This window comes from Struthio camelus, chromosome 3, assembly GCF_040807025.1.
Source record: "Struthio camelus isolate bStrCam1 chromosome 3, bStrCam1.hap1, whole genome shotgun sequence".
Taxonomy (NCBI): Eukaryota; Metazoa; Chordata; class Aves; order Struthioniformes; family Struthionidae; genus Struthio; species Struthio camelus.
This window is the reverse complement of record NC_090944.1, coordinates 29,389,404-29,401,965: the sequence shown is the minus strand read 5'-3', so window position 1 is coordinate 29,401,965 and position 12,562 is coordinate 29,389,404. Positions and strand designations below refer to the sequence as shown.

Sequence of the window (12,562 nt, the reverse complement as noted above, 5' to 3'; positions counted from 1 at the left end):
CTTTTCCTGCTAAAAGAATAAACCCTGGCAGTCCATCTATGTCAAGACTAAGAAGAATCAAACGGTGGAAGGTTAACCCTTTTGTGGTTTTGGTTTGGAGATCAATGTAGTGAAGAGGGGTGCACACCTTGTCCTACCGGATGGCCACGTGTGGCCATGGCTCCTGACCTTGCCGCCATCCCGCCTGGGACGGCCCAATGGTCTGCAGCGTAGCCTGCGAGTATCCCCCCACTCACGACGCTAGAGCCCCGCCGCAGCGCAGAGGCAGCCTCCAAACGCCAAATGTCCGTTTTCCTTGAGCAGAAGCTCCCACTGCCCAGCGAGCTTCTCCAGCCCGGCCTGGGAGGCAGCAGGGATGACCCTTGCTTGGGGCGCTCCGTGCGGGGGGACACGGGCAGGGCCGGGGCCGGGGCCGCGGCGCCCCCCGCGGCCGGGCTGGGCAGCGAGCGTCGGGCGCGCCCCGCGGGCGCGGCGGCCCCGCGCGGGAGCCCCGCGGGGCGGCGTGGGCAGGCGGGTGGGCGGGCGTGCCGAGCCGAGCCGTGCCGAGCCGAGCCGAGCCCGGCTGGGGAGGGGCGCGGCAGCACCCAGAGCCCGGCTGTCGGGATGCGGCCGCAGAGGGGAGGGGAGCGAGAGCGGCGGCGCCTTCCCCCAGGAGAAGAGCGAAGTTAAATAGCGAGCGCGACTCCGCTGCCGTCCTCTGCCCGGCTCGGAGCCTCCGGCAAGCCGCCCCCGCCGTGCCGCTGCCGCCCCGCGGGGCAGAGCGCGGAGCGGTGCGAGCCCCGCGCCTCCGGCAGCGCCTGCCCCCGCGGAGCCGGGACGCCGCCGCTCGGGGGTTGGGATTAAATGCCTGAGCCAGCGCGACCGGCTGAGCCGCCCGTTCCGCGAGGACCAACCCCGCTGCAGGGGAGGAGATGAGCGTGGCGGGGAAGCAGCCTCCTCCAGCACAGCTCGAGCGCCCGGGCAGCCTCCTCGTCCCCACCTGGGCAAGTACCCGCGCTCCTCTCCCCTCCCTTCCCTACCCTCCCGCGCCCCTCAGCCCGTCCCGGGACCAACTCCTGCGCCCGGGCCGGGCTGGACCGGACCGGCGGCGCTGCCCGCAGGGAGGCGCCTCTGCGAGGGCGGGCGGCGGAGGCCGGCGGGATGCGCCGGGCGTGTGAGCCCCGGAGACCGCCCGCGCCGTCCTGGGGGAGTCCGGCAGGGGGGGCGCAGCTGGGGCTGGCGGTGCTGGGGGGGTCCGGCGGGGGGGGGCGCAGCTGGGGCTGGCGGTGCTGGGGGGGTCCGGCGGGGGGGGGCGCAGCTGGGGCTGGCGGTGCTGGGGGGGTCCGGCGGGGGGGGGCGCAGCTGGGGCTGGCGGTGCTGGGGGGGTCCGGCAGGGGGGGCGCAGCTGGGGCTGGCAGTGCCGTCGCGGGAGCTGGGCTGGCGGCTCCCGCGGTTTGCCGCCCCGGGGGGGCCGGATGCTGGCGGCCGCGGAGCTGCTGTCGCTGCCCCCCTCCGCAAGCCAGCAGGGGTTACGGGCTTGCGGGAAAGCGAGGAGACCCGCGGCGGCAAGGGGGCTGCAGCGGGGGTCGCGCTCCGCGGGGCCGGCCGCCGCGCTGGGAGCGGGCGGGCCGGGCTGGACCGGACCGGGTCGGGCCGGGCCGGCGGCGGAGCGGGGCGAGCGCCGGCGGCCGCCAGGAGTGTCCCGGCGCGGCGCGGTGCGGAGGAAGAGGAGGAGGAGGAGGAGGAAGAGGTGGTGTGATGGTGGTGGTGTGCGGGGGGGGGGGGCGGAGGGAAGGGGGAAGCAGCCTCGCCTTTGGCAAGGGTTACTGCAGATCTATCTGTACGGCGCGGTCGGAGCCGTTTCCCACGGGGGGTTACACTTGGGGAAGAGTTGGTGAATAACGGGAGGGCGCACGTGCTGTTTGGGACCACACACGCCGCGCCTCAGCATAAGTTGTGGCGTTAGGTTGTGTAACGTTAGAGTTATTTAGTGTTCGTCCTAGGGATGATGTGAAATCAGTCTGTTTTTAACGCAGGTGAAATCCCATTCTGACAAACATGCGATGTGATGTTTCAACGTATTTAACATCTTGCATGCTTGAAAAGAAACAGCTAGTGAAGGAGTTGGAAATTATTGGCTACTTTTCATGACAGCATATTTGAAAAATTATTTATAAATGGTGCCCTCTGACGGCTGTTGTCAACTGTCCCTGATTTATTCAATTAACATAAGTTAGTATGCCCTTGGTTTGCATACCTTTTAGGATAATCACAGTCTTTGTGGTTTAATGTGTCACTCTTCTTAAGACAAAATAATTTTGGTAAAGTGTAATTGTAGTCTTCTTCAGTCACTTTCTAAAAAGTTATTCATTGCATCTATTATAAAATATTTTATTGGTGCTAAAGTAAATGTCCCATTTTTTCCCTCCTAATTATTGGAGCTAACTCTTTCTGTGACTATAGCTTTCGAATTTTTAAAGGCAAACTATTATCTTCCTAATGTTTTATCCAGAGCGTTATTTAGAAGGCATCTCTTTTTCAACTATAGAAAGGATGACTTAAAGATGTTCCCCCTGACAGTAAATTCATAACTTGTGTGAGCTTCTGTAATCTTAACATTGAGAGTAAATATTTGGCAAGATGAAAGTGTAGAAGCAAGAGGTGTGGAGGATACCTGAAATCATAGGCATGCACAATAACTGCCCTCAATTCTTTGGAAACAAACTGTTGACTTGTTCTTTCAGGCTTCTATGTTTATATGATTATATACACACTGTATATTTGCATCTCTGATTTGACTGTTCATGAAGAGATACAAACACTTACCTTTTAGGTTTGGAAAATACGTGTAATTCAAAAACAAATAATGGAATTAAACCTACTGAAGAATTGTCTCTGTTTTAAAGCTGTTTCAGAGCTCTTAATTTGTAAACCTTGTTCCTGAACTGTAAAAATAATCTGCACAGCAATTACCTAAAATGTTAGCAGCTGGGTAGGTTGCCTAGCAGTTCAGAGTACTTCAATGTTAAAGGTGAAGACTAATCACTATTATTAGGTGAAAATTATGACGGGTAGTTGTGTAAAACATACACATTTAAGGCCAATACCACATCCTGTTCCTATTGATACTACTGGGACTTCTGCCTCACATACTAGCTGGAAGGGAATTGGATCCTTAATGAATGTCTAGCTCTCCGTTTGGACACGAATGTTAGGAACTAAAGGCTGAACGGCCATACAGTTTACATGGACCCTAAATAGAGAATAGTGCCATGAATCAAAAGCTTTAACAAGCTATCTGTTTTAAATAAAGAACAACCTAGCCTTAGCCTCACTTTCCAGAGTATTTTAAGTAGGGCTACATGATTAAAAGAATGCATATATGTAGAAGTCATGCTGACTTTTAAGATCAGCAGGGACATTTTATGGCAGATATTTATTTAGGTGCATTCATAAGTGCCTGGCTTCCTGGGCTTCTCGACTTCTGCACAGAAGTATGCTCATAAAATATGGCCTTATTTTTTAAGATGTTATGAATAGCAGTGTGATATATGTTTGATTTACCAGTTCTTTAATTACCTAACACTATTGGAATCTGTGCCTGCTTACCTTGCTGAAATGAAAATGTGAATTTTATGTCACAGCATATTGACTAGGGCTCTGCAAATTTTTCTCAGAAGTGATATAGCCATATTAACACTAGTTACCATTTAACTAGTAAATATTGGATGCAGAGTTTAATTCATTGCTTGGGATTCTGGTAGCTAGGCAGCCTTAATACACAAAGGTACGTTTTGTTTTTTTGTTTCTTTAGAAGAATGACAATTAGATACTACTTCTTGGAAGCTAACTCAGTATACTTTCAAATTTAAGTTGGCATGCTAGATTTGAATGTGTTTTATATTCTTGTATTTTTAACACTAAAAATCCATTTAAGGATATTTCTTGCGGTAGACGTATCAACTTCTTGAATTGCTTATATTCTGTTCTATAGAACTGAAGTTTCAGTCAGATGTTGTCTCTAATATTTTGCCAATATCTTCTTAGTGTAATTTCTGATACTTACCTCATTTTGGATAACACACATTGTTACTGGGCTAACTTCAGAAAGTAGCCTATGTTTCCTATATCTGTTGTAAGCTTTCATTCTCTTCCTTGTCTATCAAGAATATTCAGGAAGTCAAATCTTGTAGGATTGCTACCTACTATATCAGCATGCATGTCCCATGATTTTATATGAATTTTACAATCTTGTTTATTTAGGATGCATTAAATATTGTGGTTTTTCATTGTGTTGCTGGAAGTATGAATGATAACATTACAACCAATCTTATTGTTGATATGCCAGTTTTTCTGAGTGGAAAAAATAAAGAAATAGCTGATTGCTATGTGGAACTAAACCTTTGTCTTTTTTTTTTTTTTTTTTTAATAATGGCAATTCTCTTGAAACCGTTGTATGTGTTATATGCAATCCACTAGCAGACCCAGTTTATTAATAGCTTTCTGTGACTGTGTGTGGAAGTTATCAGAGACCACAGACATTCAGCAGAAAGCCAAAGGAAGAAGGCTACTTTTTTGTATGGTGCTCTATTTTGCAGTTACCCAAACTGTGATCTGAATAAGAAGAGAAAATGTAGCACATGCAGATTTGCTGTTCTATTCCTCCTCTTTTGTCACTATGTCTCTGTAATTTAGACACTTGGCTAGTGATATGAGTATATATATGTGTGTGTATATGTATGTGTGCATATATATATATATATTTTTAAATCAAGGCCTGAGGAATTGATCTTTTGTCAAAATTTGGCACCCAGCAATAAAGAAACTTCCAAATAGCAAACACTAGATGTCATGTTACCACAAACATCAGTATTTTGCCTTTCCCCTATCCATCTCTACAGAGTCAACATTTAATCTTTCCATTTTTTAAAAATAGATGCCCACCATATTGCATGCCACTGCTTTCAAGGGCTTAGACTGCACTCATACTATATATACAACACAAAAAGCACTGCTTTCTTCAACTTTCCTGTGTGTTTTACTAACACTTATATCAACACTGTTGTCTTAAATGGGATTGATTTTGAGATTATTTCCAAGACCTGTCTACACTGCAATACAAATAAATAGGGTATACTTATTTAATTACAGCTTTTCCATGCACACACTAACTTTCTATTGAAACTTTTTGGTGACCAAAAGCTAATTTCAGAAATTTTTATCTTGAGGTGAACAGACTTTGGCAACTGATAGGGGTAGGAAAGCATGAGAAACAAGACGGGAGGGGGTGCCTATGAATTCCATTGTGTAAAGCCTGATAATTGCTTTCTAATGCAAGTTTTGTTGATTTCTCATTAAGCCTGGAAAACTTCCTTTTTTTTTTCTTTTTTTTTCTCCTAAAAATCATGGAAACCTAATAGTTTCAGGATCCTTTTGAAGACATTCACCACTCACTTACTAATCATCAGAATATGCAGATGTATTCTGTTTTCTTCACTCAGCTCTCCCCTCAAAAACAAAATCAGAATCCTTCATTTAACTATACATATCTCCATGAAAACAGTTACCAAAGTGATAAAAATCATATTCAAGGTTATGGCTTTAACATCTCAATGGAAATAAGACTTTTGCCCACCTACTGCTCTAAAAACAATGTCTGATGTCAGAAAAAGAACAGTGCTGGTATTCTCTCTACACTTCAGATTTGTGTTCCGTATTTTAAGCACTTTTTTTTAATGATTCAAAGATTTTTATATGATGAATATAAAGAGAAGTACTTTCATTTGGGAATGCAGGGAGAGTCAAGCATAGAAGAGTGGTCGCAGAGCTCAGCAAAAGGGACAGTGCGTGACCATGTTCCTGCAACGCTGATGCCTAATGCCACCTGTCAGTGGCATCATGATAATAGGGAAAGCATACAAAAATTAGACTCTTTCAGGTTGGAAGAGGCTTTCAGAGGTCAATGAGTTTAAGCTTCTGGAAGTAGTGCTGGTGTTAAATTCAGACTGGGTTGCCCAGAGCTTTTCCCATTGGGTCTTGAAAATCTACAAGGATCGTGACTGCCCAAACTTTTGGGGCAACCTGCTCCACTGTTTGACTGTTGTTGTGGTGAATTGAGGAGGAAGGCTGCTGCTAGCCCCCTCCCCACCCAAGCTGTCTCTTGTCTACGTCGAACAAGTCCAGCCTCCCCTCACAGGGCAGGTGCTCCAGCTCCCTGACTGTTTTGGTGGCTGTCCATTGGACCAGCTCCAGTTTGCCAATGCATTTCCAGTACTGGGGGGCCCAGACCTGGATAGTATATTCTGAATGCGATCTAATGGGTGCCAAGTAAGGGAAGTGATTATTATTGTTATACTGATTAGGCTTTTGTTGCTGCAACCCAGGATGCTGTTAGTCTTGATGGCTGCCAGGGTGCACTGCTGACTCATGTTCAGCCTGCTGACCCCCAGGTCCTTTCCAGCGTTATAGCTTTATTTTCTGATGTTTCTGAGACAAATTCTAAGCAATGAAAGTTTTCAAAAGCAGATGGCTAAAAAAAGTGCCTTTTCTTTTCCATTAGTTATGAATGAATGCATAACTCAAGGGGAATTTAGCAGATTATTGTACTTACTTGTTTGCTGTTTCTTTTACTTTTTTTTCCTTACTAAAAGCAAAAAAAAAGGCTGATGTTGACCTTGATCTCCAGTTAAAATTCATTTACTGTAAAAATTGTCTGCATGTTAAAGTAAAATACTTGGAATGATTTTAGTGGATTTGCCCAATGATTGTAGTGGATTTGCTCATCCATCATATTACTTACAAAACTGACGATTACAAACAACTGAGGTCCCAGCTTGTACTTTATTCTGGACACACTTTGTCAATTTCACTCATTTCATCCAGAAGTGGTCTAATTTTTTTGGGGTCTATTTTCTTTAGAAAAGTAAGGCTCTTGTTTTGAGTTCCTCTGTATTTAGTTGTTCTGTACTTTCTACGTGAAGAACAATGTGACTCGTCAGTGAAAGCTGTCATGCTGGAATCCTTCTGCCACTCTTTATTTACGTGTATCAGCAGGCAAATTTCTGTAATGAGATTTACAAACTCTCCAAAGGATATAACCTTGAAAAGCTGGAACCCTTTAGCACAATTTAATCAATATTATCTCATTTATCATCTCCTTGTGACGTTTAGATTGTAGTAGGGACAAAATGCATTTGTAGTATTTAGAGAAGTTCTAGGCAGGAAAATCAATGCAAACTCTCAGTTGTTTTGTACTGTATGTGAAGAGTCATAGTGCCTGCTACACCATATATGATACCTTAAAGTCAATAGTCATATAATGCTTCACTTTACCATGGTCAGACTCCACTACTGGATATGTCCGTTGTTTTGGGATTTTTGCCTTTGTATAGTTCATATGAGACTTCTAAGTCACCAGATGCATGAAAACTGAGGAGAAACTTTCCATGTGAACATATGCATCATACGTAATGCAGTCCGCTATCTAAAGGACATTCAGAATAGCTTTTGTTCGTAGGTAGTTGTCATCAGCACTGTACACTTACTTCTCAGAGTTTGGGCAGCTGGGTCTCAAAGCACTTTGATTAAAAGCAAAACTGACTTCCTTATTTTACTAATGGAGAGCTGTAGCAGAGAGGGGTTAATTATCCTGCTCAGGACCACAGAAGCAGTCTCATCCAAGCAGAAACAGAATCAAAGCCTTTTGATTTCGAATCTGTATCTTTGGCACTTGAATATTCTTCCTTGTCACAAAATAGAATTTTAGTGATTGTGCATTTTGATGGGGGTTCCCAATTTTGCAGAAAGGGTAACAGCACAAATAGACTTATTTTTCTGTTATTAGCTGAAGTTCAAATGGGGTTCAAAGAAGCTCAGTCTGTATTTTGTGATTAACTGTGTTTACACAGCCAGTGGAAAACCAGTGTATTGGTTATACTAGACATGCTGGTGGATAGAGCTCCCTCAGTGCTATTATTTTGATTCATCCTATTAATAGTTGTTAACGTCTACCTATAAAATGAGCAAACTACAGATATAGTACAATGAATTCCAGAGTAGGCTGTGAAGTGGGTGAGCATTATGATTCCTACTTTATTAATGAAGAAGCTGAATAAAGAGGTTTTTGTTATTTATTTTTAATTTGGTTTGAATAAATTGTTTTTCAGTAGTTTATATTTCCTGAATACAGGAAAACAAACAAAAAAAAAATATTACTCCTAGAGATGAAAGTTTCCCTGAAGATTGTGTAGAGAGTGTTTTTCAGTATTAAGGTTTTCTTCCATATCTCAACTAGATTTTTTTTCTGGTGGGGCTTGAGTAGATTTTGCGCTATCCTATCCCATCCAATAATGGATGCTGACTTCTTTGAAAAATGCTCTTTCATTTAACTTAATCACTAAAAATATGGATATATTATATTTTGTATAATATAGCTTCTATACTATATAGTGTAAAAAATGCAGAAGAATGAGCACGCATATTCAAAAACAACTTATATAACATGAAAGGTGATCATGAATATTTATTTTATACGCAGCTAGAAGATAAGGACGACAGCTTCTATGTTTTAAATGTATGTAAGATGTTTAAGTTTATTGGAGGAAAATATCAGGAGAAACGATCTCATGTTGGATGTCATGAGGACATTCATAACTGCAAACTATTCATCCCAAGCATTTTTGCTATCTCCTCAGTACCTAAAGCCTTCTCAATCAACAGGCAAAAATATATAATTTTCATTTGTTTCACTGGCCGAAGCTAAAACCCAGATGCGTCAAGGAAATTCATAGGCGCATTTCTTCCCCTTCAAATCCCATCTAACACTATTAAGTCATGTTTTAGAAAGGCTTAAGGAGTTACTCGTAAGTGTGGCTGTATTAATAAAATGCAAGTTTCTTCTGTCCTAATAAAATACTATACTCTCTTCAAATAGGAATTATAATCTAATTTTGTATGGTAAGTCTTTTCCTCTAATTTTGTCAATGCATCCTGTTGTCTTATGCAGTATTTCAGTAAATGTAGCGTTTAGATGTTCTTCTGCCACCCTTCATGAGCCATGACCGAACAGCATTATAACGATAACAGTAAACCGTGAGTGTGCTCATTTTTAAAATAGAGTTGAAGCATAAATAAGCGTATGTTGATAGTTCAGTCTGACAGTCTTGTTTAGTGTTGTAGCTACTGCTTTTTATAAAATCTAGTCTGTTTATAGTTGTGAACTGTCAGTTTATTCATCAGTTGCGTCAACACTTTTATACAACTATTTATTGTAATTTTCACTTAAAAGATGAATTAATTACTAAAGCATCTGGTGCATCATATGGTGCGTGTGCTGGAGGTGTGATAAACAGAATAGTCTGTTTTAAGTAATAAGACAAAAAAAGACATTACATAAAAATGATTAGACTTTTTAGTGTGCTTTGAAGAGCTATTCTACAGTACTAAAATCCTCAAATCTGTTATTCGAGATTTAATGATCATTAAAGGAATCTTGGATTCCACTGGAACAAATGTGCATGCCTATGTGTATCTGTACTTTTAATATGCTGAAAATGAAGGGAAAAAAATCCTATTTTTAATATACTGTTTTCTGACAAGAATATTATTGTATAAGGGCTAATTGTGTAATACTTCTGTCAAATGCTTATCATAGATTTACTGCTATGAGTAGTGCCATTTACATTTTGTAAGAGAAGAGGTTTTTACTCTTACTGTATAAAGAAATTATGTCATTCAAGGATATCATACTTTAAATGCATACCATCTCAGTCTTCAGATAACCTATATAACCTATTACCTATAGATATTATTTAACTTACAGTATCTAACTTCACATACACCTACAATTTCCTTGATATACCTAAGACAAATTCCATGCTTATTTTACATTAGGAAACTACTGAGATCTGCCATAGCCAAAATGTCCTACTGATAACAATTTAAGGTTGAATTACTTATTTATCATATAGTATCCTCACCAAGGGAAGGATGACAGAAATTTAATGTGGAACAACTTGTTTGCTGTTTAGAGCTACACATTTTTGTTTCCAGTCAAGTGAAATCAGATACACATTATCCTTTTACTTGAGAAGTTTCAGAAGATGAGGCTTAAGCCTATCCAGTGTACCTTCCATTTTCAATTTTTAATTTCTTCAAAGAAGTTAGATTTCCAGACGTTTAATAGCTGCTTCTTTTCTTTTTTTCGCTTGAATGAGGCATTAAGAAAAACATGATATCATCATAAGTTAAATTAAGCAATCAAGGTTGGAGATGATGTAGGTGGGTTGGGTTGGTCTCCAAGAACTTTCAAAAGCAAGATAATCATTTCAGGAAAAAATACTGATTCCAACAAGAAGGAAGTCTTAACTTTGAAGTATTTTAGGTATCCTTAGGGATCAGCGGCTTAAAATGGGAGATGCTTCAGGAAGCGAGTCTAAAGTCTCACATTGACAAATTATTATGACAACTGTTTACTGAGGAGAATAGATGAAATGAAATTGTTTGAAGTTGATTTACACATAGAACCCAAAAGATCTCTCTTGATTATGTCAGTCAGTTTAGTGTAAACCCTAGCCTGGAAGAATACTTCCTTTTCCTGTCTTTTACTAGCAGTGATCGAACTGCTAGAGCAAGAAAATAAAAATAAGCTTTGCAATGATTTCCAAGAGTAAACTTATGCCAGCTGAGGCCATCAGGCTATGTGCTTTTTGGGTAAAAGAGGCCAGGAAGGCGAGGTGGTGGAGTTGCTCTTTGTGTGAGGGAGCAACTAGAATGTACGGAGCTCTGCCTAGGGGTGGAGGAAGAGCAAGTTGAGAGCCTATGGGTAAGGACTAAAGGGCAGGCTAACATGGGTGACACTGTTGTGGGGGTTTACTACAGGCCACCTGATCAGGAGAAAGTTGTTGATGAGGCCTTCTACCGACAGCTGGAAGTAGCCTCACGATCACAGGCCCTGGTTCTCCTGGGGGACTTCAACCACCCTGACATCTGTTGGCAAGACAGCACAGCTAGGCACAAAGAGTCGAGGAGGTTCCTGCAGAGGATTGATGATAATTTCTTGACCCAGGTGGTGGAGACGCCAACGAGGAGAGGTGCAATGCTAGACCTTGTACTAATGAACAAAGAAGGTGTAGTTGGAGATGTGAAGGTTGGGGGCAGCCTTGGCTGCAGTGACCATGAGGTGGTGGAGTTCAGGATCTTGAAAGGAGGAAGCAAGGCAATGAGTAGGATTGCAGCCCCGGACTTGGGGAGGGCTAACTTTGGCCTCTTGAGGGACCTACTTAGGGGAATCTCATGGGATCAAGCCCTGGAAGGAAGGGGAGTCCAGGAAAGCTGGTTGATATTCAAGCATCACCTCCTCTAGGCTCAAGATCGGTCTATCCCTCTGAGGAAGAAGTCGAGCAAAGCAGGCAGGAGACCTGCAGGGATGAGCAAGGAGCTCCTGACAAAACTCCAGCAGAAGAAGAAAGCCTACCGAATGTGGAAAAGGGGACAGGCCACTTGGGAGGAATACGGAGACATTGTCAGAGTCTGTAGGAAAGCGACAAGGAAGGCTAAGGCCCCTTTGGAATTAAATCTGGCAAGGGATGTCAAGGACGACAAGAAGGGGTTCTTCAAATACATCAAGAGCAAAAGGAAGACTAGGGAAAGTGTGGGCTCGCTGCTGAATGGGGTGAGTGCCCTGGTAACGAAGGATACAGAGAAGGTGGAGTTACTGAATGCCTTCTTTGCTTCAGTCTTTTCTGCTAAGGCCAGCCCTCAGGAATTCCAGACCCTGGGGACAAGAGAGGAAGTCTGGAGAAAGGAAGACTCTCCCTTGGTGGAGGAGGATCGGGTTAGAGATCATGTGTCCAAAGCTGACATCCATAAATCCATGGGCCCTGACGGGATGCACCCAGAAGTACTAAGGGAGCTGGCGGATGTTATTGCTAGGCCCCTCTCCATCATCTTGGAAAGGTCCTGGAGATCAGGAGAGGTGCCTGAGGACTGGAAGAAAGCCAATGTCACTGCAGTCTTCCAAAAGGGCAAGAAGGAGGAGCCAGGAAACTACAGGCCTGTCAGCCTCACCTCCGTCCCTGGAAAGGTGATGGAGCTCCTCCTGGAGGAGTTCACCAAAGGGAAATCATGCTTGACCAATCTGATAGCCTTCTATGACGGGATGACTGGCTGGGTAGATGAGGGGAGAGCAGTGGATGTTGTCTGCCTGGACTTCAGCAAGGCTTTGGACACTGTCTCCCATCACATCCTCCTAGGTAAGCTCAGGAAGTGTGGGCTAGACGAGTGGAGAGTGAGGTGGATGGAGAACTGGCTGGATGGCCGAGCTCAGAGGGTTGTGGTGAATGGCACAGAGTCAAGTTGGAGGCCTGTGGCTAGTGGTGTCCCCCAGGGGTCAGTCCTGGGTCCAGTCTTGTTCAATATATTTATCAATGACCTGGAGGAAGGGACAGAGTGCACCCTCAGCAAGTTGGCTGATGAGACTAAAGTGGGGGGAGTGGCTGACACACCAGAAGACTGTGCTTCCCTTCAGAGGGACCTGGAGAGGCTGGAGAGCTGGGCGGAGAGGAACCTCCTGAAGTTCCACAAA

At 43.9% G+C, this 12,562-nt stretch overlaps 1 protein-coding gene across 10 annotated transcripts in view; it reads left to right on the top strand.

Moving 5' to 3' along the window:
• Window positions 1–554: 554 nt before the first annotated feature.
• Window positions 555–12,562, top strand: part of SNTG2 (syntrophin gamma 2) — a 285,354-nt gene continuing 273,346 nt past the window's right edge. For 7 of the 10 annotated variants that reach the window (XM_068937268.1, XM_068937271.1, XM_068937266.1 and 4 more), the window contains exon 1: window positions 594–983. In XM_068937268.1, coding sequence (XP_068793369.1) covers window positions 912–983 — 72 coding nt within the window. In that variant the 5' untranslated portion in view covers window positions 594–911. Of the gene's footprint in view, window positions 984–12,562 lie in introns of all 10 variants that reach the window. The other 3 variants (XM_068937274.1, XM_068937273.1, XM_068937275.1) reach the window with 1 other exon arrangement.